Source organism: Bos grunniens, chromosome X (genome assembly GCF_055505025.1).
Source record: "Bos grunniens cultivar Pamir isolate PY7600 chromosome X, Bosgru_T2T1.0, whole genome shotgun sequence".
NCBI lineage: Eukaryota > Metazoa > Chordata > Mammalia > Artiodactyla > Bovidae > Bos > Bos grunniens.
In genome coordinates, this window is record NC_141194.1 from 27,815,059 (window position 1) to 27,843,004 (window position 27,946).

At 46.1% G+C, this 27,946-nt stretch overlaps 2 protein-coding genes and 2 pseudogenes across 2 annotated transcripts; 3 read left to right on the top strand and 1 right to left on the bottom strand.

Annotated features, from left to right (window-relative positions):
- The first annotated feature begins 327 nt into the window (after positions 1-327).
- LOC147340020 (melanoma-associated antigen B3-like) lies at positions 328-1,405 on the top strand (annotated as a pseudogene).
- A 5,159-nt stretch (positions 1,406-6,564) lies between these two features.
- Positions 6,565-11,968, top strand: LOC147340021 (melanoma-associated antigen B1-like). Its single transcript, XM_086388787.1, has 2 exons — positions 6,565-6,707; positions 10,428-11,968. The coding sequence occupies exon 2, from the start codon at positions 10,486-10,488 to the stop codon at positions 11,494-11,496; it is 1,011 nt and encodes a 336-aa protein (XP_086244913.1). The 5' UTR covers positions 6,565-6,707; positions 10,428-10,485; the 3' UTR covers positions 11,497-11,968.
- A 4,286-nt stretch (positions 11,969-16,254) lies between these two features.
- Positions 16,255-17,067, bottom strand: LOC147340022 (ubiquitin-conjugating enzyme E2 D3 pseudogene; annotated as a pseudogene).
- A 6,918-nt stretch (positions 17,068-23,985) lies between these two features.
- Positions 23,986-26,623, top strand: LOC147340023 (melanoma-associated antigen B4-like). Its single transcript, XM_086388348.1, has 2 exons — positions 23,986-24,106; positions 24,763-26,623. The coding sequence occupies exon 2, from the start codon at positions 24,824-24,826 to the stop codon at positions 26,147-26,149; it is 1,326 nt and encodes a 441-aa protein (XP_086244474.1). The 5' UTR covers positions 23,986-24,106; positions 24,763-24,823; the 3' UTR covers positions 26,150-26,623.
- Positions 26,624-27,946: the final 1,323 nt, after the last annotated feature.

A 27,946-nucleotide genomic window follows, 5' to 3' on the forward strand; every position in this document is an offset into this window, starting at 1 on the left:
GCGCCTGCCAAAAGTTGATACGATTGTCCTGAATATGAACCGAGAGGACCCTCACCCTCCAGAATGGAGGGGTTTAACCTCAAGGACTGGCCCACTGCTCCTCAGCCCCAGGAGGCAGCTGGCAGGGCTGGCAGGCTGCAGCCTGAGTCTCAATTATTTCGACAGAGTTCTCAAGAGGACAGGGTGATCAGATCAGGAGTCCTCTGGGTTTGTAGAGCAGTGCCCACATGGAAACCTGAAGAGGAGGCCTTCTTAAAGGCCGAGTGGTGCCTCCCTGCCGTGGGCACTCACACCCTCTCATCCTGTCTCCTCTGTGCCCAGATCATGTGCTGTTCTACCTGCACTCCTGCCTGTTGTCCTGACCACAGTCACCATGCCTCGGGGTAAGAAGGCCAAGCTCCACACCTGTGAGAAATGCCGCCAGGCTCAGCATGGCACCCAGGATCTGAGGGGCACTCAGGTCACTGCCACCACGATGGAAGCACTCTCATCTTCTTCCAGTCCTGGTCCCGGGGTTGATGCTAAGGGAAAGCCTGGTTCTAGGTCTCATCACCATCTCAAGAGTCCTCGGAGGGCCCTGGCCACCACCACTGTGCCTGCAGGTGTTTCTCCCACAAGATCATCCAAAAGAGCCCTTGGGAAAATTGGGAAAACACATAATTCCTCTCAGGCCCCTCTCTCCAATGTGCAGTCTGCAAGACACTCACTAACCAGGCCAACAAGTCTGTTGGTGTAGTTCCTGTTAATGCATATATAAGATGAAAAAGCCCATTAGGAAAGTGCATATGCTGAAGATCATTCATAAAAAGTACCACATCGATTCCCCAGGATCCTCAAAAGAGCTTCTGACAGGATGGAGGTGGTATTTGGTATTGACGTGAAGAAAGACAACACTGCCAAGCATTCTTATGTCCTTGTCAGCAAGATGAATCTCCCCCACAATGGGATCCTGCACCATGGCAGGGGTTTTCCCAAGGCCGGTCTCCTGATGAATCTCCTGGGTGTGATCTTCATGAAGGGCAACTGTGCCACAGAGGAAGACATCTGGGATTTCCTGGGTAAGATGAATATCTATGCTGGGAAGAGGCACTTCTTAGTTGGGGAGCCCAAGAAGCTCATCACCCAAGATTTGGTGCAGCTGAAGTATTTGGAATATCAGCAAGTGCCTGGCAGTGATCCAGCATGCTATGAGTTCCTGTGGGGTCCGAGAGCACACACTTGAAACAGCAAGATGAGAGTCCTGGAGTTCCTGGCCAGGATTAACTGTTTGGATCCCAGTGCCTTCCACTTTTTGTATGAAGAGGCTTTGAAAGATGAGGAAGAGAGGGCCCAAGCTAGCAGATGTCCCAGTGTTCCTCCAGCAGTTCCTTCCATACGTGAAGCTGAGGCAAATTCTGCACTTTGAGGCTCAAGAGAGGAGTCAGTGTTCCAAGTAGTACAGGACTGGACCTCACCAAGGGTTCATAGTGTAAAATACCTTGGTGTTTCTGTTGTGTATAGGGAATTTAGAAATAAATCTATGTTTTTATGTTCTTGCTGCTTTTCAAATGTTGCTACTAAATGAAAGTTTATCTAGCCTATAATCTAAGTGTACGAATTCATGAATCACACTTACTGTTGTTTATCAGTCTTAAGGATAAGAGATTTTTATATTGTGTAAAGCAAATGGGGAAGCTTCCATCTTTTTTAGTAAGCTGGTGCAAGATAGCATAGCATTGCAATATGTTATTACCTTGAAAATTTGAAAAAGTTAAGCAGTAAAATATGTGGGATCAAGAAATAGAGGAAAAGGAATATGGTCGGTATTTGGTTTCCTCATCCTTTGTACTCTTTGTTTTACAAAATTATAAATGACAGTATATGCTTGGTTAATTCAAAAATGTAGAATTAAATTCTAATAATTTCAACCTCATGCTCACAGGCTCACTTATTCCCTAAACAGTAATTGAGCTTCTGCTCATAGAAGACTCCATGCTAGTACTTGGAGAGCTGAGAAAAAGATCTAGCCACTGACCATAAAATTATAGAGTCGAGAAGTAGCTGTCTTGTAAAGGAAATGGTGACATGACAGCAGTCAAATGTGAATTCCCTGATGCAAGGTAGTGGTGGGCTTTGGGAAAGTATAAATCTTTTGGTGGGAAGTAATTATAAGTTGAGTGCATGGCGGGCTGGATGAGGCTGTGGTAATCATGACCAGGGACCAGGTTCTCACATGGTGGGCTGCATAGTTTAAAGACAAAGCCTGGGATGGGAAACTGTCCTTAACAGTTACAGACACACTTCACTCTGTTGCATGTTGCTTTATTGTATTTCACAGGTACTGCTTTTCTTTTCTTTGTTCTTTTTCTTTACCAAATTAAAAGTTTGTGTTAGTCAACCTTGCTTCCAGCAAGTCTTTCGGCTCCATGTTTCCAACACCGTTTGCTCACTTCATGTCTGTGTGTCACGTTTTGATACCTCTTGCAATGTTCACACCCTCAGCAGCAAAAATGATGGACTCGGTGAAGGCTCACATAATGGTTAGCATCTTTTTTCTTCTAGCAAAGAGGTGTTTTTATTTAAGATATCTATATTGTTTTGAGGCATAATGCTATTGCCCACTTAATAGCCTAAAATATAGTATAATCATAAATTTTATGGAAGCACTGGGAAACCAAAAAATTCTTGTGACTGCATTGTGATATGGACTTTCCTTTGGGGGTTGAGAACCAAACCTGCAGTATTTTCTGAGTCTGCCTGTGCTTTGGGATTGTGAGTAAATCAGAGAGAAATCACATGAAGCTGGCATGGAATGTGTCCTGTGCTCTTGTTTGGGTGCATGTAAACACTGCAGGTTAGATGTTTTATTCATGTTACCTTCTCTCCACAGAGTTTCTGAGAAATCAGGGTGGCACTCCCCTGAGGAGGGATGATGCTCAGAAGCCGCTAGAGTGGCGCCCTCTGTGTTCTCTGGGCTTAACTGTCAACTTTTAGGTTCTGAATATTTTTTAAGTCTACAGTTCATTCTCATTCACCCTCCCATAGCCCATGGCAACCACCACTCTACTCTCTGCTTTTTTGACTTTGACCATTTTAGTTTGCTTATATAAATGACATCATGCAGTATTTCTCCTTCTCTGTCTGGCTTATTTCACTGTAGCATAATGTCCTCTGGATTTATCCACGCTGTCATTAACTAGAGAGGTTAGCTTCATTTTAGACTGAATGATATTTCATTGTATGTATATTTTGCATCTTTTTTATCCTTTCATCTGTCACTGGACACCTAGGCTGCTTCCCTTTCTTGCCTGTTGTGAGTAGTGCTGCAATGAACATGGGAGTGCAGAGCTCTATTCGAGGTCCTGATTTCAATTCCTTTGGATAGTAGTGGAACTGCATGGAATATTATGTGTTATTTTTGCTTTTTGAGGAACCTGGATATTGCTTTCCATAGTGGCTGTACCAATTTACATTTCTACTAGCAGTGTTGAATATGTATAGTTTACTAAGAAAATTGCAAACTGTCTTCCAAAGTGGCTCTACCATTTTGCATCACCACCACCAAGGAATAACAGTTCTTGTTGATTCACATCCTTACCAGCATTTGGTGTTGTCAGTCCTTTGGATGTTGACCATTCTGAAAGGCATGTTGTGGTATCTGCTTGTGTATTTTAATTTGTAGTTCCCTAATGGTATACCTAGATAGCATATTGAAAAGCAAAGACATTACTTTGCCAACAAAGGTCCATCTAGTCAAGACTATGGTTTTTCCAGTGGTCATGTATGGATGTGAGAGTTGGACTGTGAAGAAAGCTGAGTGCCAAAGAATTGATGCTTTTGAACTGTGGTGTTGGAGAAGACTCTTGAGAGTCCCTTGGACTGCAAGGAGATCCAACCAGTCCATTCTAAAGGAGATCAGTCCTGGGTGTTCTTTGGAAGGAATGATGCCAAAGCTGAAAGTTCAGTACTTTGTCCACCTCATGCAAAGAGTTGACTCATTGGAAAAGACTCTGATTCTGGGAGGGACTGGGGGCAGGAGGAAAAGGGGACAACAGAGGATGAGATGGCTGGATGGCATCACTGACTCGATGGACATGAGTTTGAGTGAACTCTGGGAGATGGTGATGGACAGGGAGGCCTGGCGTGCTGCGATTCATGGGGTCGCAAAGAGTCCAACGTGACTGAGCAACTGAACTGAACGGAATGGCATATGAGGCTGAGCATCTTTTCATATGCTTGTTTGCCATCTGTGTATCTTCCTTGGTGAGGTATCTAATCATATTTTTTGTCCACTTTTATTAGATGTTAATTTTCTTCTTAATTTTTAAGAGTTCTTTGTATATTTTAGATTAGAGCCTTCATCAGATATGTCTTTTGCAAATATTTTCTCCCAGACTATGGCTCATCTTCTTGTTCTCTTGGTGTATTTTTATAGAGCAGAAGTTTAAAGGGAATGAAATGTAGCTTATCAATTATTTCTTTCATGAATCCCCATCACTTTTTTCTATGATGAAATTTTTATTGATTGATTGATCGGTATATGGTACATGGGGTCTTAGTTCCCCAATCAGGGTTTGAACTCACACTCCTTGCACTGGAAGCACCATTTTTCTTTAATTTTAACTTTTTATTTTGTGTTGGGGTATAGCAAATTAACAATATTGTGACAGGTTCAGGTGAACGGTAAAGGAACTCAGCCATCCATATACATGTATCCATTCACTCCCAAACTCCTGTCTCATCAATACTGCCACATAACACATAACCAAAATAATTAAGAGTGATAAATAAAGGAGACAAAGAGATAATGCTCAATAACAATATGATCATCTGCTTGTGCAAAATTAAACACCCTCAAGTTACCAAGGCTTACAAGATTATCTGACACTATCCCTCTCTGTAGAAAGTAAATATTTATTTAATTAAAATATTTATGTTTTGACTGCTCTGGGTCTTAGTTGTGACACTCAGAATCTTTTTTGCCATGAGCAAGCTCTTTAGTTGTGGCATGTGAGATTTTTAGTTGTGGCAAATGAATACTTAGTTGTGGCATGTGGGTTCCAGGTACCTGACCAGGGATCAAACCCAGGCAGGGAGCACAGAGTCTTAACCACTGGATCAACAAGGTGGTCCCAAAATAAAGATTTTAGAACTAACCTAAATCTGATGGCTCAGATGATAAAGAATGTGCCTGCAATGCAGGAGACCTGGATTCGATCCCTGGGTTGGGAACATCCCCCGGAGGAGGCAACCCACTCCAGGTTTCTTGCCTGGAGAACCCACATGGTCAGAGGAGCCTTGGCAGGCTATATAGTCCATGGGGTTGTAAAGAGTTGGATATGACTGAGAAAATAAACACAAACCTTAAATCTGACTGAAGAGAAGGAATATATCAACTCTTTTTCTCTGACAGCATAACATGTATCTTGAATTCCTTGATTTGTGCTGCATTTTCCTAATCTTATATCATTTTGGGGACTGAGACCCATTTTGCCCAAGATTTGCTAGAGGGTAGCTGCTCAAATGTTGTAGGAACATGCATTTCTGAGGAGGCCTTTAATCAAGCAACAGAAGCCAATATAGGAACCTCCATGAAGGAGGACCGAGGAGACAGTCACCCCTGAATATAAGGGTCACCCAAAGACTAAGAAGAAGAATCTCAGATCAGTAGAAAGAGCAGTCCCAGGCTGTGGTAGATGTAGTGAGGATGATGCTGAGTAAGAGGAGTCCAGAAGGACTCAAGTTGCATCCCCACTCTCTGTTTGCTGAGGCGCCAATGAACTGTGATGTAACGAGAATCACCCTGACTTCCAACTTGGAATTCTCAAGGAGACTAGGACCTTGATGTAAGACAAGCAACTTAATAAACCACAGAGCGGAGTTACAGGATTTGTCGCGTGTCGATGTGAGGACCTGAAAGTGAACTCACAGTAGCACACACTGCATCAAAGGAGGCCCTGGAAAATCTCTGACACTGTGGTCCCCAGGAAGCTCTGGGCACAGATGTTAGGGTGATTTCAGTCTGGAAAGGCTCAGCAAGGTGAGACCTCTGTCTGATACGATCAGCCTCATTTTCGCAGAGGGAGGGACCTGAATCCAAGGAGAACCTCACGTAATAATGCTGAGCATTAGAGGGGACCCCTGGAGAGAGAGCCAAACAGACTTCTGTAAATTCTTAGCCCTACGAGACCCAGAAGAGCTACTTCTGAGTGGTCCCCTCATTCGACCTGTGTAATCCCAGGGAGGGCAGGGCCTCCTCTAGCAGAATTGGACCCCAGATCTGCAGAAGGAGGCATCTTGACCATAACCGGACTTAAAGTGAGGACCGTCGGTACTAGTGAAAGGGCCTCCCCCAAAAGAGGGAGGCTTACAGAGTGGCGCCCCTCCTGACAAGCAGAGATGCTCAGAGCAGTGCCCTGACTCCCCCCACTAGGGACTTCGAGAAGCAAGGGCTTTGTTTGGAGGCTGGAGGACTCGAATTCATAGATGGAGGCGTCCCGAGTTCTGATAGGCTGTACAGGGTCGACTGTGAGACAGGATCCAGGGACGGATGAATATTGAGCTACCAGGGCTTCCGTAGTCCTTGCCCCTGCCGTCATCCCTGGGAAACCCCACGTAGAACCATATGCCCCGCCTCTCCACTTCCGCTTCTGAAGCGAGGCGGTCTGCCACTTGCTGTGGCGTCTGTTCTGTGGAGATTGATTGTCTAGGACGTGTCCAGAGCCAAGGTGAGGACCTGAATGTAGCTGAAGGGAATTTCCCAACCTCTCCCAGTAATAAAAGTGACCCAGCCTCATCCCACCCCTGTAATACGCAGTTTCACTGGCCCTGTCCTGAATTACAGGGCCGAGGCGCCATCTTGTAGTTGCCACCTGGAGGGCCACAGTGGGTCAGGCGGCTTTGTTTAAAGAGGGCGGTCTCTTTAGGCGAAGGGAGTAGTCTTGTTCTCAAAAGGTGAAAAGATGGGGCCTTCAGAGCTCACAGGGGTATCTGCTTCCAAAGAGGTGACTACACAGAGGCTCCTCCTGCCGCCACTGCTGCAGGGACCCGGAGTAGCGGCCCCCAATCTTTTTGGCACCTAGGACCGGTTTCTTGGATGACAGTTTTTTCATGGGGTGGGGTGAGCTGGTGGGATGGGGCGTGACAGGGTGGACAAGGGAGGGTGGGGTGGCATGGTGGTAGGGTGGGTTAGGGTAAAGGGGTGGTTTCGGGATGCTTCAAGTGCATTACATTGTTACTTTATTTCTGTTTTTATTACATCCACTCCAGTTCATTAGGCATTAGATTGGGAAGGTTTGGACTTCTACCATATGGGTCCAAATTACCATAGAGTAATTCAGGCTGAGAGAACCCATCATTTTTGTGGTGGGGGTGGTGGCAGGCACTGGGGTTAAGGGACGTTCAGGTAGAGAAAGGCATTTATATAAAAGGGTATGGATCTAGAGAGTATTATGTATGCTACGTGAAATAAGTTAGAGAAAAAGAAACTATATGATTACACTTCTATGAGCAATCTGTAAAACAGAAACAGTTGTGATGCAGAGAAAAAAAGGAGGTGGTCACTGATGGGAGTTAGGGTTGGGAGTGTGGGGGAGGAGAGAAATAGATGAGGAAGATTAAGATGTACAAACTACTAGTTACATAATAAAATCAATGGGTTTGAAAGGTAAATAAAGAGATAGATAGATAAGGTAACCCCATTAGGCATAGGGAGGAGTCTCAGCCTTAGAAGAAGTCAAGCTAGGACCTTCAGTGCTAGTCAGCAGGCCTGGGATCCAAGCGGATTGCTGCACTAAGGAGCAACCCCCACTCTCAGATCTGGGCATCCCCAAACAAGGTAGCTGGATATGGAACCCCCAGCATCTCCTCTAGCCACTCAGGGAGGTGAGAGCTTTGCCTTGGGGCATGTAGACTCAGGTCAGCAGAGGGAACACTCCCAAACCCTACCCAAACTGGAGGCCAGAATCCTGAGTGAGGACTGAGGGAGCCCCTGACTCCAGAACTGGGGCAAGGGGCGGGGGTCGAGAATCCTGCCCTTGTGATTTGCAGCATAGCCCCAGATCAGTTTTGGCAGGATGTGGCTCACTCTGTCACCTGTGGTCCCAGAAAGGTGAAGACCTTTTTGCAGGGTTTTGGACTCAGATTGACAGAGGGCAGAGTCCAGGAAGGATGCAGAGTCGAGGGGAAGATCCATACACGGTAGAGAGAGCCACATCTGATGCCACCTCAGCTGTCAGCCCCGGGGGTCCCAGGGAAGAGCTGGCCAGTTCTGGTGCCCCTGACTTCTGCCTGTGGGGTCCGAGGGAGATGAGGGCCTTGGTTTCAGGTCCGGCTGCCCAAGTCAGCAGAAAATGAGGAGTCCCAGGCCATGAGAGATGTTGAGGCACCAATTCTATGTGAAGAAGGAGACAACTGACTCCCCTAGAACAGAGGAGCCCACACAGAGTGCCACCTCTGCTGTCGCCCTGGGAAGCTCAGTTAGAGCTCTCAGGCGGAGATGCCCTCTCATTTTCTCCAAGAATGGTCTCAGGGACATTGGGGTTTGAGTCTGATGGGTGAGGCCTCATTCAACATAGGGAGGAAGCCCGGTTCCTAAAAGGAGTCACAGTGGTAACACTGAATGAACATGTGAGAACCCCACCCAGAAGGAAGTGAACCACATAGTGACATCATTCCTCTCAAACCTGGGAGACCCAGGCATGGGGACCAGATGACCCCCACTTGCTTCTCCCCAGAGCCTGGCAGGGAGGTGAGGAACCTCGTTGATGGGGGTATGGGTTCAGGTCCGCCACTGGAGCATTTGCAGCTAGTACCAGGAGCCCAGAAGAGGACCTAAGAGTTGAGGGACCATCCAGCTACCCCGTGACAACAGAGGGCAGTGCAGAATCTCTTCCTGACTGTCTGCATCAGGAGTCCACACACAGCTGTAGCTAGAGATTGGGAAAATGTCACTGCTTTCTAGTGGGTCTCAGGAAGATGGGGGCCTTAGTAGGAGGGAAGAGATCTCAAGTCAAGACAGATTTCCTGGTCCTGCCAGGAGTCACTGTAAGGACCCAGAGAGATGACTTAGATGAGCACCTACCCAAAGCAGTGGGGGCCCACAAAGTCCCAGCCCCTATCAGCCGTGGGACACCCCAGGCAGAGGTTGCCAGATGTCACCCCTCACTTCCAGCCCCAAGAACTCAGGGAGATGTGGGCCTTGATCTGAGGCCGGAAGACTCAGGGTGGACTAAGAGAGGAACATAGATCCCATTCAGGTGAGGGCGAAAGGGGCCAGCGATGATGGAACAGCGGAGTCCCACAGAGTCCAGCCCCTGCTGCCATCCCAGGGAGGTCAGGGACAGGGGTGACTGGAGGTGGCTCACTCTTTCTTTCACCTTGGGAACCTCAGCATGCTCAGGTCAGCAGAGGGTGAATTTCTAACATTTGCCAGGACTCACAGAGAAGATGCTAAGGACCGGTGGGAAACTCCCAGAATTCCTCTCATTGTCACTCCTTGGTGCCCCCAAGCATACATGGCGGGCAGAAGTGTGCCTCATTCAGAGCTAACAGGGAATTGAGCGCCTTAGTCCAATGGGTCAGCAGAGGAAGGAATCTTAGATTTTGCCCTGAGTAAAATCTGGGGACCTTGCATGAGTAGCACCCATTACAGGGCCTCAACCTCCTGCTGCAGCTCTTCAGGCCCCAGAGACCGTGGGCGGCAGGGCCAGGTAAGGCCACCCTGGCTTTCCCCATTCGATCTCAGGGAGCTGTTGGCTTTGCTATGAGGAAAGGTCCTCAAGCCAGGAGAGAAAGGAGCCCTCAGATCCTCCCAGGAGTTAGTGGGGACTGCGAATGAGGACTGAAGGTAGCATGCTCCCCCTTCCAGCTAATCAAATGAACACTAGAGTCTTGCCTGATCCTCTGCTGAGGCCCCTCATTTCTTTGTGTCATTTCTAAGGGAGATGAGGTTCTTCACCTGAAGGGGCAGCACCAGAGGCAGGAGGGAAGGGCCCACACCCTTGGTGTTGACAAGATGAGGACCCTGAATGGTGGAGAACCGAGTTCAGGACAGAGCAGGCCCCCAGAACTGCCAGTGCCACCCACCCCTACAGTATCCACAACTCGGTTCCTTCTCATGGGTCCCAGGGAGTTTTGAGGTGTCACCTTTCAAACGGCACATGGCAGGGGTCCCGGCCCCACTAAGAGCTGATGTGACAGTTGTGTGTGTGAATGAAGGGAACCAGAGAGGGCCCCACTCCCAGGATCTTCTGTCACTGGAGGCAGCCACAGGCAGGCTGTGGCCTGAGGCTGGCTTGCTCTCACTTCTTACACCGGGTTCTCAGGGGATAGGCTGACCAAGAACAAGAGGCCAGTGGTTCCTGGAGTAGGGCTCTCAAGGATACGGGCAGAGCAGCCTTATTCCCTCCATGCTGAAGGAGCTCATCCACTCATCTTCTCTTCTCCAGGTTCCAGCATCACCTACTTGCCTGCCTGCTTCCCTGCCCGCTGTGCCTGCTGATAGTCATGCCTCGGGGGCAGAAGAGCAAGCGCCGTGGGCGTGAGAAACGCCGCCAGGCACGCATGGAGACCAAGGATCTCGGGAATGCTCAGGCTGCTGCCAGCCCCACCCCTACTTCTGGGAGTACGCCCCCGGGCTCCCCACCTGCCGGTGCGGGCCAGAAGCCTCAGGGAGCTGCAGCCACTAGCTCTCCTGTTGCAGGGGCTGCACGCCCAAGATCTAAAGCACGTGGCAGGGGCCAAGTTGAGGAACATGAAAATTCTTCCCGGGCCTCAACCTCTGCTAAGACCGCTCCTCCAGATCCTCTGACCAAGAAGGCAGGAGACTTGGTAAATTTCCTGCTTGATAAGTTTAAGATGAAAGAGCCCATTATGAGGATAGATATGCTGAAGCTTTTTCACAAAAGGTACAAGACACGCTTCCCCGAGATCCTCAGGAGAGCAGCTGAATGCATGGAGCTGGCATTTGGTCTTGAATTGAAGGAAGTCAAGCCGAATGGTTACTCCTATACCCTGGTCAGCAAGATAGGCCTCATCAGTAATGAAGTGCTGAGCAGCAGCAGTGAGGTGCCGAAGAATGGGCTTCTGATGCCTCTGCTGAGTGTGATCTACCTGAATGGCAACCGCGCCTCTGAGGCTGATGTCTGGGAGTTCCTGAATGTTCTGGGCATCTATGATGGAAAGCAGCATGTAATCTTTGGGGATCCCAGGAAGCTCATCACGGAAGAGTGGGTGCAGCAGAATTACCTGGTGTATCGTCAGATTCCCGACAGTGATCCCCTGAGCTATGAGTTCCTATGGGGCTCAAGAGCCTACGCTGAAACCAGCAAGATGAAGGTGCTGGAGTTTTTGGCCAAGATCAATAGTACCGTCCCCAGTGCTTTCTCGTTGCATTACGCTGAAGCTTTGAGAGAAGAAAAGAGATCCCGAGGCAGATCTCTAGTTAGGTCTTGTGGTGCTGCCAGGGCCACTGCCCGCTCCAGGGTCCCACCCAGATATCTGTCCAGTGCCCAGTGAGTTCTCAGGCAGCAGCTTCACTTTGTTTGACCAATACTGCCAACCTTTTAAGAAGTGAGAGGCTAAAGTAGGGCTGGAAAGTTCATAATACTTATCTTCTTTGTGTTCCTATTTTACGCTATTACCTTTCAAATGTTTCATTTCCTAGAATGTTTGTTTAGATTCAGAATCCAAGTTTATGAATGACATGGATCACAGATTTGTTGTTGTCTGTCAGATCTAAGAGTAAGTGTTTTGGTACTGTGTAGTGTAATTCAGAAAATCCTTCATCTTTTGGGGATCAATTTTCTTGGAAATGTGAAAGAATGTTGTAGTTTTAAAACATATGAAAATCAAGTAAGCTGTAGTCAAGTTTTGACTTATGTTATTCACCTTTGTCTCTCTCTCTATAACATTCAGTAGTAACCTTAGCGATATACTTAGATGTTGTTAGCTTATTCAAGAATGCCGATAAAAACAATAAGAAACTACATTCCTTGCTTGGTGGCTCCTTTATTCCCATCTTTACTTGAGCATCTGCTCTTCAGAAGGTTCTGTGCTGGTGGGGGTGATGCAAAGATAAAGGAGACCCTGTACCTGCCTGTAGATGTGTTGAGTATATGAGCAGTGATTCCATAAGGAAGGTGGTGTGATGATCTAAGACAAGTGACAAAAATCAGGGAGGATGCTGGGGAGGGAGTTGGGATGAGAGCAGTGAGGTATGAATTCTCTCAGCCTTTATTCTCTTAAACCAAAACTTTGAGGTTTGGTATTTTGGCCAAGGTCAATGGTAACATTCCCAGTGCCTTCCCACCCGATTATGAAAAGGCTCTGAGAGAGGATGACGAGAGAGCCCAAGCTGCAGTCAAGGTTTATAGTCCTGCCAAGGCCAGTGTGTGCTCCAAAGTCACATCTAGCAGTCCCTCCAGCCCCTAGTCAGGTCTGAGGCAACTATTTCACTGCGTTCGACCAACACTCCCAGCCTTTTAAGTTGTGAGAGGCTAAGGTGGGGCTGGAAAGCTAATCATAATATACATCTTCTTTGTCTTCCTGTTCCTTCCTGGGAGGTCATTTTAAGTTGGCTGCGTGGTGGGCTGGATGAACCTGTGATAATGGTGAGCCGAGCCGAGATCCCTACATGGTGGCCCTCAAAGTTGGGAGGCTGAGACTGAAATGAGAAGCTTCCCTGAACAGTTACCCTGAGATTGTGAGTCAACCAGAGGGAATCTCCATCTGGGGGAAAGAACAGAAGGTGTCCAGTGCTCCTGCCCCAGTGCAGGTGAACACAGTCCACAAACCAGGTGTTTGATGCATATTACTGTCTCCTTTGTGATTGGATGTTGAGATGTCACTGTGCTGGCACTCTGGGCCCTGAACAGAAGAAGCCCCAGCACACTCCAAACATGAGGGTATCTCGAGTGTAATCTAGTAGACCTCCTGAGCGGGGCTAGATTTTAGTGGTGGTGAAATACATGAAAATCGGGGTGTTTTGTCGGGAGGGCTTTGGGAGGCAGGGGAATTACTGGTCCTTGACACAAATTCTATAAGGTTTTGCATTGCATCCTGGTAAAACACTTGCCTCTAAATTCAATAACATATTCTCTGATAGAGAAAATTTACATAGGATTACTTGTTTAGTTGCTAAGTCGTGTCTGACTCATTATGGGCCCATGGACAGTAGCCTGGCAGGCTCCTCTGTCCATGGAACTTTCCAGGCAAGAATACTGGAGTGGATTGCCAATTCCTTCTCCAGGGGATCTTCACAACCCAGGGATTGAACTGACATCTGGTTGTCAGGTAGATTCTTTACCACTGAGCCACCAGGGAAGCCCTACAGTTTCTTGCTAAGCAGAAGTTTGATTGACTTAGCTTTCTTTGTTTAGAAGACCACATAGTCTCTAGTTTCTCCTGGGTAAAGAAAAATTCCCATAGATGAAGGTAGAAATTCCCATAGATTTTCTTCTGGTATGAAAATAAGCATCATAAGGCCTAAACATTGCCAGCTGCATTGCCAGGTGCTTTACACAAGCTACATATGTTCTGATACTTCTGTAAGACAAGGCTTATCAAATTCACTTAGCAGACAAAGAACTTCTATTCTCCAGGCTGATAAAGTGATGGAACTGAGTGTAGAGCCTGGTCTGAATTGCTCTAGAGTCCATAATGTTTCACTCCTCCCAGTCTGAGGCTGACATATTGTCAATTCATTTCTCTTCACACTGCCTGGTCACAATCCCCCTGCCTGGCTGCGATCCCCCTCGCTATGGGGGGATACGAGAGCACTCCTGTGGGGTCTGAGAGCCGCTATGGAAACCAGCAAGGTAGAAGCCCTGGAGTTTTTGGCCAAGGTCAACTATACTGTCCCCACTGCATTCCTGCCCCCATTATGAGGCGACTTGGAGAGAGGACGTAGAGAGCACTGGAGCCAGGGCTGCAGCCAGGGCTGGCACTTCTGCCTCGGGCAGTGATGGCCCTACTGTGGCCAGTGCCCAATCCATGGCCGCATCCAGCCACTCGTCTCACCTCTAGTGTGGTCTGAAACTGTTCTTCACTTTGTGATCAGAAAAGCCTGTCAACCTGTGTTCCTGATATGCGTCAATAACTTTTTGACTTATCCTTTTCTTGCGGGGGGTGAGGCGGTAATTTTCAAGTGATTTTCTTTTCAGTACTAAGTTTATTTAGATTCAGATCATAAGCTTATGAATGACACAGGGTCACACACTTATTGCTGTTTACCAGGTATAGAAATAAGAATTTTGCTTTCTGAAATACAAACTGAAAACTTTTAAATCATCTGTGTGATCCAGAGCAAGATTACATGGCATTGGAATAGGGGTATCCTTGGTAATGTGAAAAACCCCACACTAAGATAGGATAAGAAGAGAAAAAAAATTTTTAATGGTTCAGTTATGGGTCTAGCTTACTGTATTCAGTCTCTCATTCCTAAATTTCAAAGATACATACCTTTTAAATTTAGAAGCATATATAACTTTTGCATTTATGATATACTTAAATTATTAAAGAAAATGTGGGTTTATGAAAATGTAAATTGATGCAGCCACTATGGAAAATAGTACAGATGCTCATAAAAAATTGAAAATAGAACTACCATGTGATCTGGCAAGTCTACTCCTGGAAATTTAGCTGAAAGAAATAAAGCCAACACCTGGAAAAGATATCTGCACCCCCCATGTTCATTGAAACATTATTTACCATAACCAAATTATGAAAACAACATAACTGTCCATTAATGGATGAATGGATAAAGATAATGTCACATAGGCACACACACACACACACACACACATTCATCATCACTCAGATATTATTTAGCCAATAAAAGAAAAAAAGGAAATCTGGCCATTTGCAGTAACACAGTTGCACCTTGAGGGCATTATGCTAAGTGAAATAAGTCAGACAAAGACAAATACTGTATAATCTCACTTATATGTGAAGATTTTTGAAAAATGAACTCACAGAGAATAGATTAGTGGTTGCCGCAAGTGGGGGTTGGAGGATGGATGAAATGGGTGTAAGTGGCCAAACAGCATAAACTTTCACAACTTTCATGTACAAAATAAAGAATCCTGGAGATATAATGTACAGCATGGTGACTAGTTAATCATTGTTGTTGTTAAGTCGCCAAGTGTTTTCCTACTCTCTGCAAACCCATGGATTGTAGCTTGCCAGCCTCCTCTGTCTAGGGAATTTTCCATGCAAGGATACTGGATTCAGTTGCCACGTCCTTCTCCAGGGGATCTTCCTGACCCAGGAATCAAACCCTCATCTCCTGCATCAACAGGAAGATTCTTTACTGCTGAGCCACCAGAGAACCCCATAGTTAATAATACTGTATTGTATATGTGAAAGTTCCTGGGAGAGTAGATTTTTTTAAAGTGAGGTATAGTTGATGTGGGCTTCCCTGGTGGCTCAGATGGCAAAGAATATGCATGAAAGGCAGGAGACCTGGGTTCAATCCCTGGGTCAGGAACATCCCCTGAAGAAGGAAATGGTTACCCACTCCAGTATTCTTGCCTGGAGAATTCCATGGACAAAGGGGCCTGGTATGCTACAGTCTATGTGGTCAAAAAGAGTTGGACAAGACTGAGCAACTAATACTTTCACTTCATTTTCATAGTTGATGTACAATATTTTATAAATTACAGATGATTAACAAAGTGCTTCATAGTTTTTAAAGGTTATGTTCCATTTACAGTTATTATAAATATTGGCTATATCCCCTTTGTTGTACAATATATCCTTGTTGCTTATTGTATACATCCTAGTTTGCACCTCTTAGTCTTCTGTCCCTGGCCTTCACCTCCTGCTTGCCACTCCCCGCTGGTAACCACTAGCTTGTTCTCTATATCTGTGAGTCTGCTTCATTCCCCTAGTCTTTTATTTTTTAAATTCTTCATGTCAGTAGTATCATACAGCATTTGTCTTCCTCTATCTCACTTATTTCATTAATACCGTCCAACTATTTACTAATTAATAGCATAATACCCTCCAACTCCATACATGTTGTTGAAAAATTGCAAAAGTTCATTCTTTTTAATGACTGAGTAATATTCCATTATGCGTGCACACACGCGCGCGCGTGTGTGTGTAGGTTGTATACATATAGATTACTTTTGTACCTTGGCAAATGTCAGTAATGCTGCTATGAACATTGGAGTGCATGGAATTTTTGAATTAGTGGATTTTTTGTTTCATTTTAAACAGTAATTTAAAGTTTATTCAAGCTTTAATGCAGGTTATTGTGACTTTAAGTTAGCATTACATGGCATACTTCTGAGTCCATTCCTGAAAAATTCTGTTGTACTCATCTCTGTCTGTTTTATAGATCTATGCAACCTCTGGCACTGGGGAGGGAGTCATTGGGGTTCGGAACACATAGCAGGGAGCAAATGGATACCAGAACTGTAGAAATCATGGAAGCAAGAGACCACAGTGATCTTAGAGTAGCGAACCTAGTGCTGCCATTAGTGTTCATGTCTGGATGATAAATTCTGTTGCAAATGCACCCTTAGGTAGTGTGAAGGGGTAGTCTTTAGGGAAATGAATTGGCACAGAGAATACACTGCCTCAGTACGGGCTGCCGTTCTTTTTCATAATTGTGGTTTCCCAGTGAAATGTATCATCCCCAACTGGACCTGTAGAATACTGTGCTGGAGGGTCCCTGGCCACCTCACTAAGTTCCTTATTAATCCATTTCAGCGCCACAGTCTGTGCTTTTTGTCTGACTCCTCACTATCAGTGTGTGAAGGTCCGGCCAAAACTCCTGACTATCTGGTGGCTGGGAAGGACTACCTCTTCATCTCACACTGGCTCTGCCAGACACAGGTGCCTTGTTAATAAACAGGGAGGTTGGACTGGGGTGGGGTCACTGGCAGAGAGTAGATGAGGCTGGAGGGGAAGGGGAGACGAGCAGTGGAAACCCTTAGACTCAGACAAGCATCGAGTACCTGACGGAGACCATCCAAATTAGGGGGTTCTTTTTTTTTTCAGATATACACCCGGGAGTGGGTTTTCTGGGTCATTTGGTAGTTCTCTTTTTAGATTTTGAGGACCCTCCTTACTGTTATCCATGGTGGCTGTACCAATTGACATTCCCACCAACAGTGTACAGATCTTGTGCACATGCTCGCCAACATTTGTTACTTCTGTTCCTTTTGGATGATAGCCCTTCTGATAGGCATAAGATAATACCTCATTGTGGTTTAAATTTGCATTCATATGATGATTAACGATGTTGAACATCTTTTCACGTGCCTCTCGGCCATTTGTATGTCTTCTTTGGAAAAATGTGTATTTAAGTCTTCTGCCCATTTTTTTAATTCTTTTTTTAAACTGTTGAGTTATGTAAGCTGTTCATATATTTTGGATATTAACCCCTTATTGGTTATATCATTGGCAAATATTTTTTCCCATATAGTAGGTTGTCTTTTCATTTTGCTGATGGTTTCCTTTGCTGTGCAAAAGTTTTTACCTTTACATACATCTCATTTATTTATTTTTGCTTTTATTTTCCTAGCATTAGGAGACAGATCCAAAAAATATTATCAATTATATCAAAGAATGGCCCACTCATAGTGCCTTCTAAGGGTTTTATAGTTTCCACTCATATTAGGTCTCTAATCCATTTTCAGTTTATTTTTGTATATAGTGTTAGATAATGTACTAATCTCATTCTTTGACAGCAACATGTCAAAGAATAAGATTAGACCCTAAACACAACTTGGTATTATCAGAAAACTAAATATGCTTTTACATTTGAGCCAGTAATTAGAGTTTTCAGAAAGTAACCCTGAAGAGCCATCCACAAGCGTATGAAAATACTTACATATCCATGAACATGTTAACTGAAGGAACATGATATATATCCACAGAGTGGAGTACTATACAGCTATAAAAAATAATGAGCATGATCTTTGTAAACTAATATGGAGTGCTTCCATGATAGATATAGATATATAAAAGAATGTGGGAGTTTGGGGCTAATGTCAATGATACCAAGTGCAGTGCCTTCGCATCCTGGTATGAAGAAGCTTTGAGAGCTGAAGAAGAGCGAGCCAGAGCCAGAGCTGCAGCCAGGGCTCCTACAGTGCCAGGGCCAGTGCAATTTTCAGAGCATGTCCAAAGCTCCTCCCACCCCTAGTGAAGTCTGAGCAGATATTTCACATTGCATTTCAAGACAGCAAGCAATCTTCCAACTAGCAGAGGGCCAAGGTATTTCTCATGGAAACACAGCATATAAAGTATTTGTGATCCTATACAATATGCAAAAATTAGAGGTTTTTCTTTTTTCTGTTTTTAAATGTTGTTCCTTTTAATAAAATATGTGTTTAGCTTCAGAGTCTAAGTATACTAATGGCACAGCTCTCCCTTGTACTGCAGATTATCAAGTTGAAAAATAAGAATTTTCATATTACATAGCACAGACTGAAATCCTTGAATCATTTCTTGTCATTTAGAATAAGAAAACATGATATTGAAATATGGATTTTTTGCAAGAATGGAAATTATTCCACAGTGAAGTCTGTGTGATTACCAGATACAGAAAAAAAAAGTCTTGAGAGGTATTCACTTCTTGGTTTGTTTTATTCCTTATAGTCTTTCTTTGTAAAACTGAAGTGTATGTACCTGGATTGGCTTAGCTTATTTAAGAATGTGGGAGAAGTGAAAACCCAGTAAACTTTACTTCTTGCACACTTTCACTGTAATTCTTCAAATATCAATTTAGCATCTGTTCTTTGGAGGCTTCTGAGTAGTATTGGGGATGCTAAGAAAAATAAACCGAACCATTTCCTATAGAAGTCTAGAGTCTAAGAGAACAATTCATATAAAGTAGCTCGTGAACAAAGATCTAGGGGCCCAATAAAAATGAGGTGTAAGGAGGTGAGGGGATTGAGGGCTTCCTCATGAGGAGTCTAGTGTAAATACACTGAGGCAAGGCACTTGGAGACTAGGACAATAAGTGTCCCTGGGAGGTAATTTTAAGTTAGGCTACATGTTGAACCCACCGGGGAGGCTGTGGAAACACTAAATAGAGGCCAGACCCTCAGATGGTGGGTCTCAAAGTTGAGAGACTTAAGACTGGAATGGAACAATTCCTGAACAATTACTTTTCAATTATCAGGCTTCCCAGGACACTCAGTGGTCAAGAATCCACCTGCCAATGCAGGACATGTGGGTTCATTCCCTGGATCAGGAAGATCCCCTGGAGGAGGAAATGGCTACCCCATCCAGTATTCTTGCCTGGAGAATCCCATGGACAGAGCAATCTGTTCAGTCCATGGGATAGAAAAGGGTCATACACGACCGAGTGACTAAACAGCAACATGAGTAGACCAGAGAGAAATACCCCCTGGGGAGGGGATGGAATGTGCCCTGTGCTCCTGTCCCAGTGCCCGTGAACACAGTGCACAACCTAGATGTTTCATGCACATCATCTCCAAGGAGATTCTGTGCAATAAATGTAATAGTGGAATGAAACTGGAAACTCAGAAGCCAGTGGGCTGACACTGTGCTGTGACTCATGGAAACAGAGCTCATTTTATTGAAAGGGCATTCCATTCAGCATTTTTGGCTACGTTGATAATTCCACCAAAGTCTGTGAGGTGAGTCTATTTTAGGTGATGATGAAATTGATGAAGATAAGGGCTTATTTTAGTTACTTATTTATTTGGCTATGCTTGGTCTTACCTTTGGCACACAGGATCCTTGATCTTCCTTGCACCCTGAGAGTTCTTTAGTTGCAGCATGAGGAATGTTTCAGTTGTGGCATATAGGATCTTTAGTTGTGGCATGTGAACTGTTAGTTGTGGCGAAGCTGTGGTCTGTGGGACCTAGTCCTCTGATCAGCAGTGGAAACCGGGCCTCCTGCATTGGGAGTGCAGAGTCTTAACCCCTGGACCACTAAGGAAGTCTCTGGGAGTTGTTCAGATGAAAGAGCAGCTGGGAAGGAAGACAGAATTAGTCTCAGAATCAAATTTAGATTCTTTGAATTTCTTTCAGTTAAAAAAGTACCCCCACACTCAAAATACGATCTAGTAATGGAAAGGAAAGATTCTTTCTAAACAGCATTTTGGACTGATTTGGTGTTTCATGTCCGAGAATGACACAGATTCTCTGACATCTCCTGGATTTAAAAGATTCCTCAGGGTCAGTGGTATCCTCCAGGATGAAACTAATCATACTCATAGTAAAAACAGATATTGTGTAAAGTCTCAGTGTGGTCCAGGCTGTGTGCCAGGTGCTTTAGCTACATGCCACTAGCCCTACAAAAACCACTTCACCTGAGGCTCCCCAAGTTTGGGGATGGACCCAAGTCCTCACAACTGATAAGAGACAGAGCTGGGACTAGAGCACTGGTCTGAATTTGTCCACAGCATGTACCCTTTCATTGTCCCGGCCTGAGGTGCTCATGAGTCAGTTAATTCACTGTCTTCTAGCACTCCAACATGTATCTTGAGTGACAGAAAGAAGGACTCTGTGACGAAAACACTGGGATGGAATACATAGCCAAGGCAATACAAACACCAAAATAATTAAGAGGTGTGAATAAAGGAGAGAAGGAGATAATGCTCAGTTAGCAAATGATCACCTGCATGTGGAAATTCAGACACCCTCAAGTAATCGAGGGCTTACAAGATTATCTGGTGCTATCCTTCTATGTAGAAAGTAAAGATTTTATTTGTTTTAATTAAAAGTAGTTATTTCTATTTATTTTTTGACTGCTCTGGGTCTTAGTTGTGACACTTGGAATCTTTGTTGCCACATGCAGGCTCTTTAGTTGTGGAATGTGAGATTTATAGTTGTGGCATGTGGGATGAAGTTACCTGACGAGGGATCAAACCTAGGACCCCTGCATTGGGAGCGCATAACCACTGGACCAACAGGGAGGTGCCGAGAGTAAATATTTTAGAACTACCCTAAATCTGGTGACTCAGATGGTACAGAATGCGCCTGCAATGCGGGAGACCTGGGTTCGATCTCTGGGTTGGGCACAATCCCTGGTGGAGGGCATGTAACACACTTCAGTATTCTTGCCTGGAGAATCTGCATGGACAGAAGAGCCTGCCGGGCTACAGTACATGGCATCACAAAGAGTGGGACATGACTGAGCGATTAAGCACACACCCTAAATCTGGCTGAAGAGCAGGAACATATCACCTCTATCTCTTTGACATCATAACATCTGTCCTGAGTTCCTTAATTTCTGCTGCATTTTCCTAATCTTACATCACTTTTGGGACTGAGACCCATTTTCTCCAAGATTTGCTAGAGGGTAACTGCTCACTGTTTGTCGGAATATGCAATCCCCAGGAAGACTTTAATCGAGAAGCTGATATGGGAACCTCCATGAAGCAGGACTAACGAGACAATCACCCCTTGATATACTGGTCACCCAAAGACTAAGAAGAGGAATCTTAGCTCAGTAGAAGGAGCAGTCCCAGGCTGTGGTAGATGTAGTGAGGATGCTAAGCAAGAGGAATCAGAAGGACTCAAGTTGCATCCCCATTGTCTATTCTCAGAGGCCCTGATGGACTAGGATCACATGAAGATCATCCTGACTTCCAACTTGGAATTCTCAGGAGACTAGGACCTTGATGTAAGACAAGAAGCTTCATAAAACAGAGTGGAGTTACAGGATTCGTCATATGTCAATGTGAAGACCTGAAAGTGTACTCACAGTAGCACACCCTATAAAAGGAGGCCCTGGAAAATCACTGATGCTGTCGTCCCCAGGAAGCTCTGGGCACAGATGTCTGGTTGATTTCAGTCTAGAAAGTTTTAGCGAGGTGAGACCTCTGTCTAATACAATCAGCTGCAGTTTCGCAGAGCGAGGGACTTGAATCCAAGGAGCACCTCACATGCAATGCTGAGTGTTAGCGGGGACCCCTGCAGAGGGAACCAAACAGAATTCTGTAAATTCTTAGCCCTGTGAAGCCCACAGGAGCTACATCTGAGTGGTCCGCTCATTCAACCTGTGTGATCTTAGGGAGGGCTGAGTCTCCTCTAGCCAGATCAGAACCCAGATCTGCAGATGGGGGTGTCTTGAACATAACTGGACATAAGGTGAAGACCATCAGTGCTAGTGAGAGGATCTCTCCCCCAACGAAGGAGGCTCACAGAGTGGCAACCCACCTGACAAGCAGAGATGCTCAGGGCAGAGCTGGCCTCACACCACTAGGCACTTGGGAAGGCAAGGGCTTTGTTTGGGAGCTGGAAGACTCGGGTTCATAGGAAGGGGCATCCTGGGCTTTGATACACTGCACAAGGAGGACCAAGGACGAATGAATACTGAGCTACTGGGGTTCCCGTAGCACACTGTCCCTGCCGTTATCCCTGGAGACCCCACGTAGGACCTTACGCAGCACCCCTCCACTCCCGCTTTGAAAGCCAGCGGATTGACCGGTAGCCGCGGGGACTGTTTGGCGGAGACTCAGTGTGCAGGACTCGTCCAGAACCAAGGTGAGGACCTGAATGGAGCTAAAGGGACTTTCCCAACCCTCCCAGTAATAAAAGTGACCCATCCACATCCCACCCCTGTGATATGGCTCTTATGAGTCCCTCGGAGCTGTCGGCTGAATGTGATCTAGAGTGTCTGAGGCTAAGGCGTTGGTCTGTGGGAGTAGGCCCGGATTCTATCCCCGGAGGAGCTCAAGGACCTAGATGAGGGCCCTGAGGGCTGATGAGCAGACTTCGACACCGCCAAGGGGGCCACACTGAGCGGCCCCCCTATACTGGGCTCTAGGATGCCCCGGGTAGAGCTGGCCAACTGTGGTGCCCCCTGGTGTCCACTGGAGGTGGTTTGGGGGAAGTGAGAGCCTTGCTGTAACGGAATAAACCGAGTTCAACAAAGGGACCTAGTCACCAACAATATTAATGGCTGTGACACTGAGTCAGGATGGGGGCTCCTCCCATAAGAAATGGAGTCACAGAAAGCGCCAGTCCTATTTTGAGGACTGGGAGAATCGGGCGTTTTGACATGACATTTCCCAGATCATCTCAGGGAAGTGAGAGACCAGGTCAAAGTGGGGAGCGTCAGGTTGGGAAGGTAGAGTTTCAGGTTCCCTTGTGGGATGGTGAGAACCTCTGGGGCTGTGGGGATGTTCCACACCACATCATTCAGACCACATCCTCCCTGTCATCATCCCTTTGAGACCTCAGGAATACATGGCAGTTCCCACTGCGGGCTAAAGGGGAAAAGCAACTCCCCTCAGACCACTCCGCCCTGGTCCGAGGGGTGTGGTCAGCAGATTGAGAAATTTTAGACCCTGTCATAAGTCAAATGTAGACCTTGGTTGCTTCTGTGTACTGGCTATTGTAAAGAGTGCTGCAGCGAACATTGGAGTACAAGTGTTTTTTAAGTTACTGTTTCCTCAGGGAATATGCCCAGTAATGGGATTGTTGGCTGATGTGGTAATTTTAGTCCTAATTTTTTATGCAGAGTGAATTAAGTCAGAAAGAGGAAAGCCAGTATTGTATATTAACACATATACATGGATTTCAGAAAGATGGTACTGATGAACCTATTTGCAGGGCAGCAGTGGAGATGCAGACATAGAGAACACACTCGTGGACACAGTGGGGGAAAGAGAGGGAGGGACAGACTGAGAGAGTAACATTGAAAACATACACATTACCATATATGAAATAGATAACCGGTGGGAATTAGTCGTATGACACAGAGAGCTCAAACCCAGTGCTCTGTAATAGCTTAGAGGAGTGGGATGGGGTGGGAGGTGCGAGGGAGTTTCAAGAGGGAGGGGACATAAGCTATACCTATGGTTCATTCTTATTGATGTGCGGCTGAAACAAACACAATACTGTAAAGTGATCATCCTCCAATCAATAGGAAATACATTTAATTTTAAAAAGACATAGAGAGGAAAAGAGAAGCAAAAAAATACTATAGGCCTTGAATTGGGATCTGTGTGGGACCACAGGGACATCAACCTGCCTGTAACAGCACCTGTTCTTAGAAGACTGTGTTTGGTAAGATAAGGTCATCTTAACTTCCTCCTGTTGGGACACAGAGTGATTGGCTTTTACTATCACCCAGGCATCAATTCAGGAGAAAGTGGAGCTTCTCTGCCAGGAGCCCAGTTGAGGAACCTGAGTGAGTACTCAATGCATTTATCCCAACCCTTGGATTTCAGCCCAGGAAATCTCAGGGAAGGACTGTCAGGTTGAGCATCTACTTCACTGCTTTATAGCAAGTGTAGGGGAGGGGAAATGTCTAGTCTGAAGGTGCAGCCACCAGTCAGCAAATGGAGAATGGTGCCCAATGTTTTAAGGAGCCAAGGTAAGGACCTTGAATGATGATCCCAGTGAACTCGGGATGGAAAAAACCCTACTGAGCTCTCAGCACTGGGTATCCCCTTAGAGAGAGGTGGACTGAGGCATCCTTTCACTTGCTTCTGGATCATGTGGAGGTCTAAAGTGTCTGTATCAGAGTAGCAGAGAGAAGGGTGCCCAGGCTCCGCCAGGACTTGACATGGTAATACTAAAGATGAGCTGAGAGGACCCCACTGCTGGGACCTGCTGTCACCTCAGTAAATCCAAAGCATGGCTGAGAGGATGCAGAGGAAATGTCTAAGGCCTCTGTTCTTCCTCTGTGGGATTATGTGGGGACAGGCTGAGCAGGAAAACAGGAGGCTTGTGGGTTCCTAGGGCAGTGTCCTCAAGGACACCTGCAGAGGTGGCCTTTGATTAGGCCAAGGTAGAATCTCCCTGTTTTAAGGTGCTCATGTCACCTCATTCTCCATCCTCCAGGTGCCCCAATCTCCTGTCTACTGGCCCAGAATCCTGCCTGTAGTCCCTGACCACAGCCATCATGCCCCGTGGGCAGAAGAGTAAGGTCCGTGCTCATGAGAAATGTCACCAGGCCCGGTCTGAGACCCAGGTTCTTCATGATCAGGCCACCACATCTCGGGGAGAAGAGACCACCTCCTCCTCCCTTCCTGATTCAGAGAGTGCTCCCTCAAGCTCCTCTGCTGCTGGCGCCCCCAAGGGGCCTCAGGGAGCCCCAGGCACCACCAGTGCTGCTGCAGGTGCTATACCCAAAATATCTGGTGGTGGTGGTGCAGCACGCTCGAGATCTGGTGTAGGTGCCAGGGGCCAAGTTCAGGAACGTGAAAATTCCTCCCAGGCCTCAGCTGCTGCTGCGAGCTCTCACAGAGATCTTCTGACCAAGAAGGCACAGATGTTGGTGCAGCACATGCTGTATAAGTATAAGATGAGGGAGCTCATTAAGAGGTCTGAAATGCTGAAGGCAATCGGTAGAAGGTACATGAAGCAATTCCCAGAGATCCTCAGCAGGGCCTCTCAGCACATGGAGATTGTGTTTGGCCTGGTGCTGAAGGAAGTCAGGCCCAACAGTCACTGCTATACCCTGGTGAGCAACCTAGATTTCAGCGACAGTGAGTCTATGAGAGGTGACTGGGGGCTGCCTAAGAATGGTCTTCTGGTGCCTCTGCTGAGTTTCATCTACCTGAATGGCCCCCGTATCTCTGAGGAGCACATCTGGAAGTTACTGAATATTCTGGGCATCTATGATGGAAGAAGGCACTTCATCTTTGGAGACACCAGGAAGCTCATTACAGAAGATCTGGTGCAGGAAGAGTACCTGGAATACAACCAGGTGCCTGGCAGCAATCCCCCTCGCTATGAGTTCCTGTGGGGTCCTAAAGCGCTTACAGAAACCAACAAGAATAAAGTCATGGAGTTTTTGGCCAAGGTCAATGATACAGTCCCTGATGCCTGCCTGGCGCAGTATGAGGAGTCTTTCAGACAGGAAGTAGAGAGCACCGGGGCCAGAGCTGCAGCCAGGGTTGGCACTTCTGCCTCAGGCATGGCTGGCACTTCTGCCTCGGGCATGGCTGGCACTTCTGCGTCGGGCATGGCTGCCACTTCTGCCTCGGGCATGGCTGGCACTTCTGCCTTGGGCATGGCTGCCACTTCTGCTTCGGGCATGGCTGGCATGTCTGCCTGGGTTACTGCAGGCATGTCTGCCTCGGTCTGGGATGGCCCTTCTGCTGCAGCCCAGGCTGAGTATCTTGCCTCAGCCAGGCCTGGCATTTCTGCTGCAGCCAGTGCTGGCCCTTCTGCCTCGGCCAGTGCCCACGCTAGGGCCGTATCCAGCCACTCATCTCGCCCCTAGTGTGGTCTGAAGGCCGTTCTTCACTTTGTGGTCAGAAAAGCCTGTCAACCTGTGTTCCTGTTGATTCCCCCCCGCCCCTAGTTTTCAGTTCTTTGTTTTTTCAACAGAAAGTTTATTTAGGTTTATAATACAAGTATTTGAGTAAAATGGGTCACACACAGTTTGCTGTATGTGAAATTTATGAGTAACAATTTTGTTTTTTGAAATGCATATTGGAAATCCTCATATCACTTTTGTGATCCCGGATGAGAATAACATCACTTTAGGATAAGAATATCCTTAGAAATGTGAAAGACACCACACTAATAGAGGCTCAGAACAAACATAGAGAGAGAGCCAAAAGCTCTTCAATTTTTGGTTTGCTTTACTCTCTTTTTAGTCTCCCTTTTTGTAAATATAAAAGATATATGCTTGGATCTGCTTATGGTTTTCAAGAATGTTTGAGAATATAAATTAAAGCAAATGATTTATTTGTGGCTCTTCTTTTACACAAACATTAATTGAGCATCTGCTTTTAAGAAGTCTTTCATGCCTGTACTGGCAATGTTTAGTCAAAGAAACTCCCAGTTTCTGCCCATTCAATTATAGTTTCCAGGGAAGCTGTCATTCTATGGAAGAGGCTGAGAGACTCTCTACTTCAAGAAGAACAAAAAAAAAGCAGGGTAAAGAGCGGGTGGAGAGAATGTATTAATTTGGTTTCATTGCTAAGCAGAATTTTGGCTGATTGGGGAGGTTGGGTCATTTTTTTTTTTCTTTTGGTTAGAACACTGCATAGTTTCTGACATCTGATAGGTGCAAAAAAAGAAAAGAAACCCAGCTGATGTAACATCTGAGGTCAAGATCATCGTAATAACTGCGATTGCCCCTAATTTCTCAATAGAGACAGGTGCTGTGACAGATGCTTTCCATAAATACCTGACAAGGCAGGGTTTATCAAACTCACTTCACAGTGGAGAGCCCAAGGCTCATAGAGCTAGAGTTTGGTTTTGTGCCAAAATACTTAAGGCTGGTAAATGACAGAGCTAGGACTAGACTGCTCTAAACTACTGTAGCGTACATACTGTTCTTCTCCCCCCACCCTGAGACATACCCTTGTCTTGTCTTTTAAACAAGTACTTTTAACATTTGATATTTCATTTCCCTTGTGGCTCAGCTGGTAAAGAATCCTCCTGCAACGTCGGAGACCTGGGTTCGATCCCTGGGTTGGGAAGATCCCCTGGAGAAGGGAAAAGCTACCCACTCCAGTATTCTGGCCTGGAGAATTCCATGGACTCCATGGACTGTACAGTCCATGGGGTCACAGAGTCAGACGTGACTTTCACTTTCACATGGTAATTCTCTCTTTTGGACTTCCCTCATGGCCCAGGGAAGTCCAGATGGTAAAAGCCTCTGCCAGCAATGCAGGAGACCCTATTTAGATCCCTGGATTGGGAAGATCCCCTGGAGAAGGAAATGGCAACCCACTCCAGTACTCTTGCCTGGAAAATCTCATGGACAGAGGAGCCTGATAGGCTATAGCCCATGGGGTCACAAAGAGTCGGACACGACTGAGCAACTTCACTTTCACTTCTCACTTGTCCTTTTTCTTATTTATTTGGCTGTGCTAGATCTTAGTTGCAGCACATGGGGTCTACTTCCCTGACCAGGGATCGAACCTGGGCCCCCTGCATTGGGAGCCTGAGGTATTAGCCACTGGACCACCAGGAAAGTCCCCACCCTGTAACTTTTATTTCAGTGTTTTTCTCAGTACTTCGAAATTTGTCCTAGGTGATAAAAAAGAATGTCCTTGTGCTCAAG

Coding starts and splice junctions, on each gene's coding strand:
- LOC147340021 (XM_086388787.1), top strand. CDS start 10,486: ATGCCTCGGGGGCAGAAGAGCAAGCGCCGTGGGCGTGAGAAACGCCGC.
- LOC147340023 (XM_086388348.1), top strand. CDS start 24,824: ATGCCCCGTGGGCAGAAGAGTAAGGTCCGTGCTCATGAGAAATGTCAC.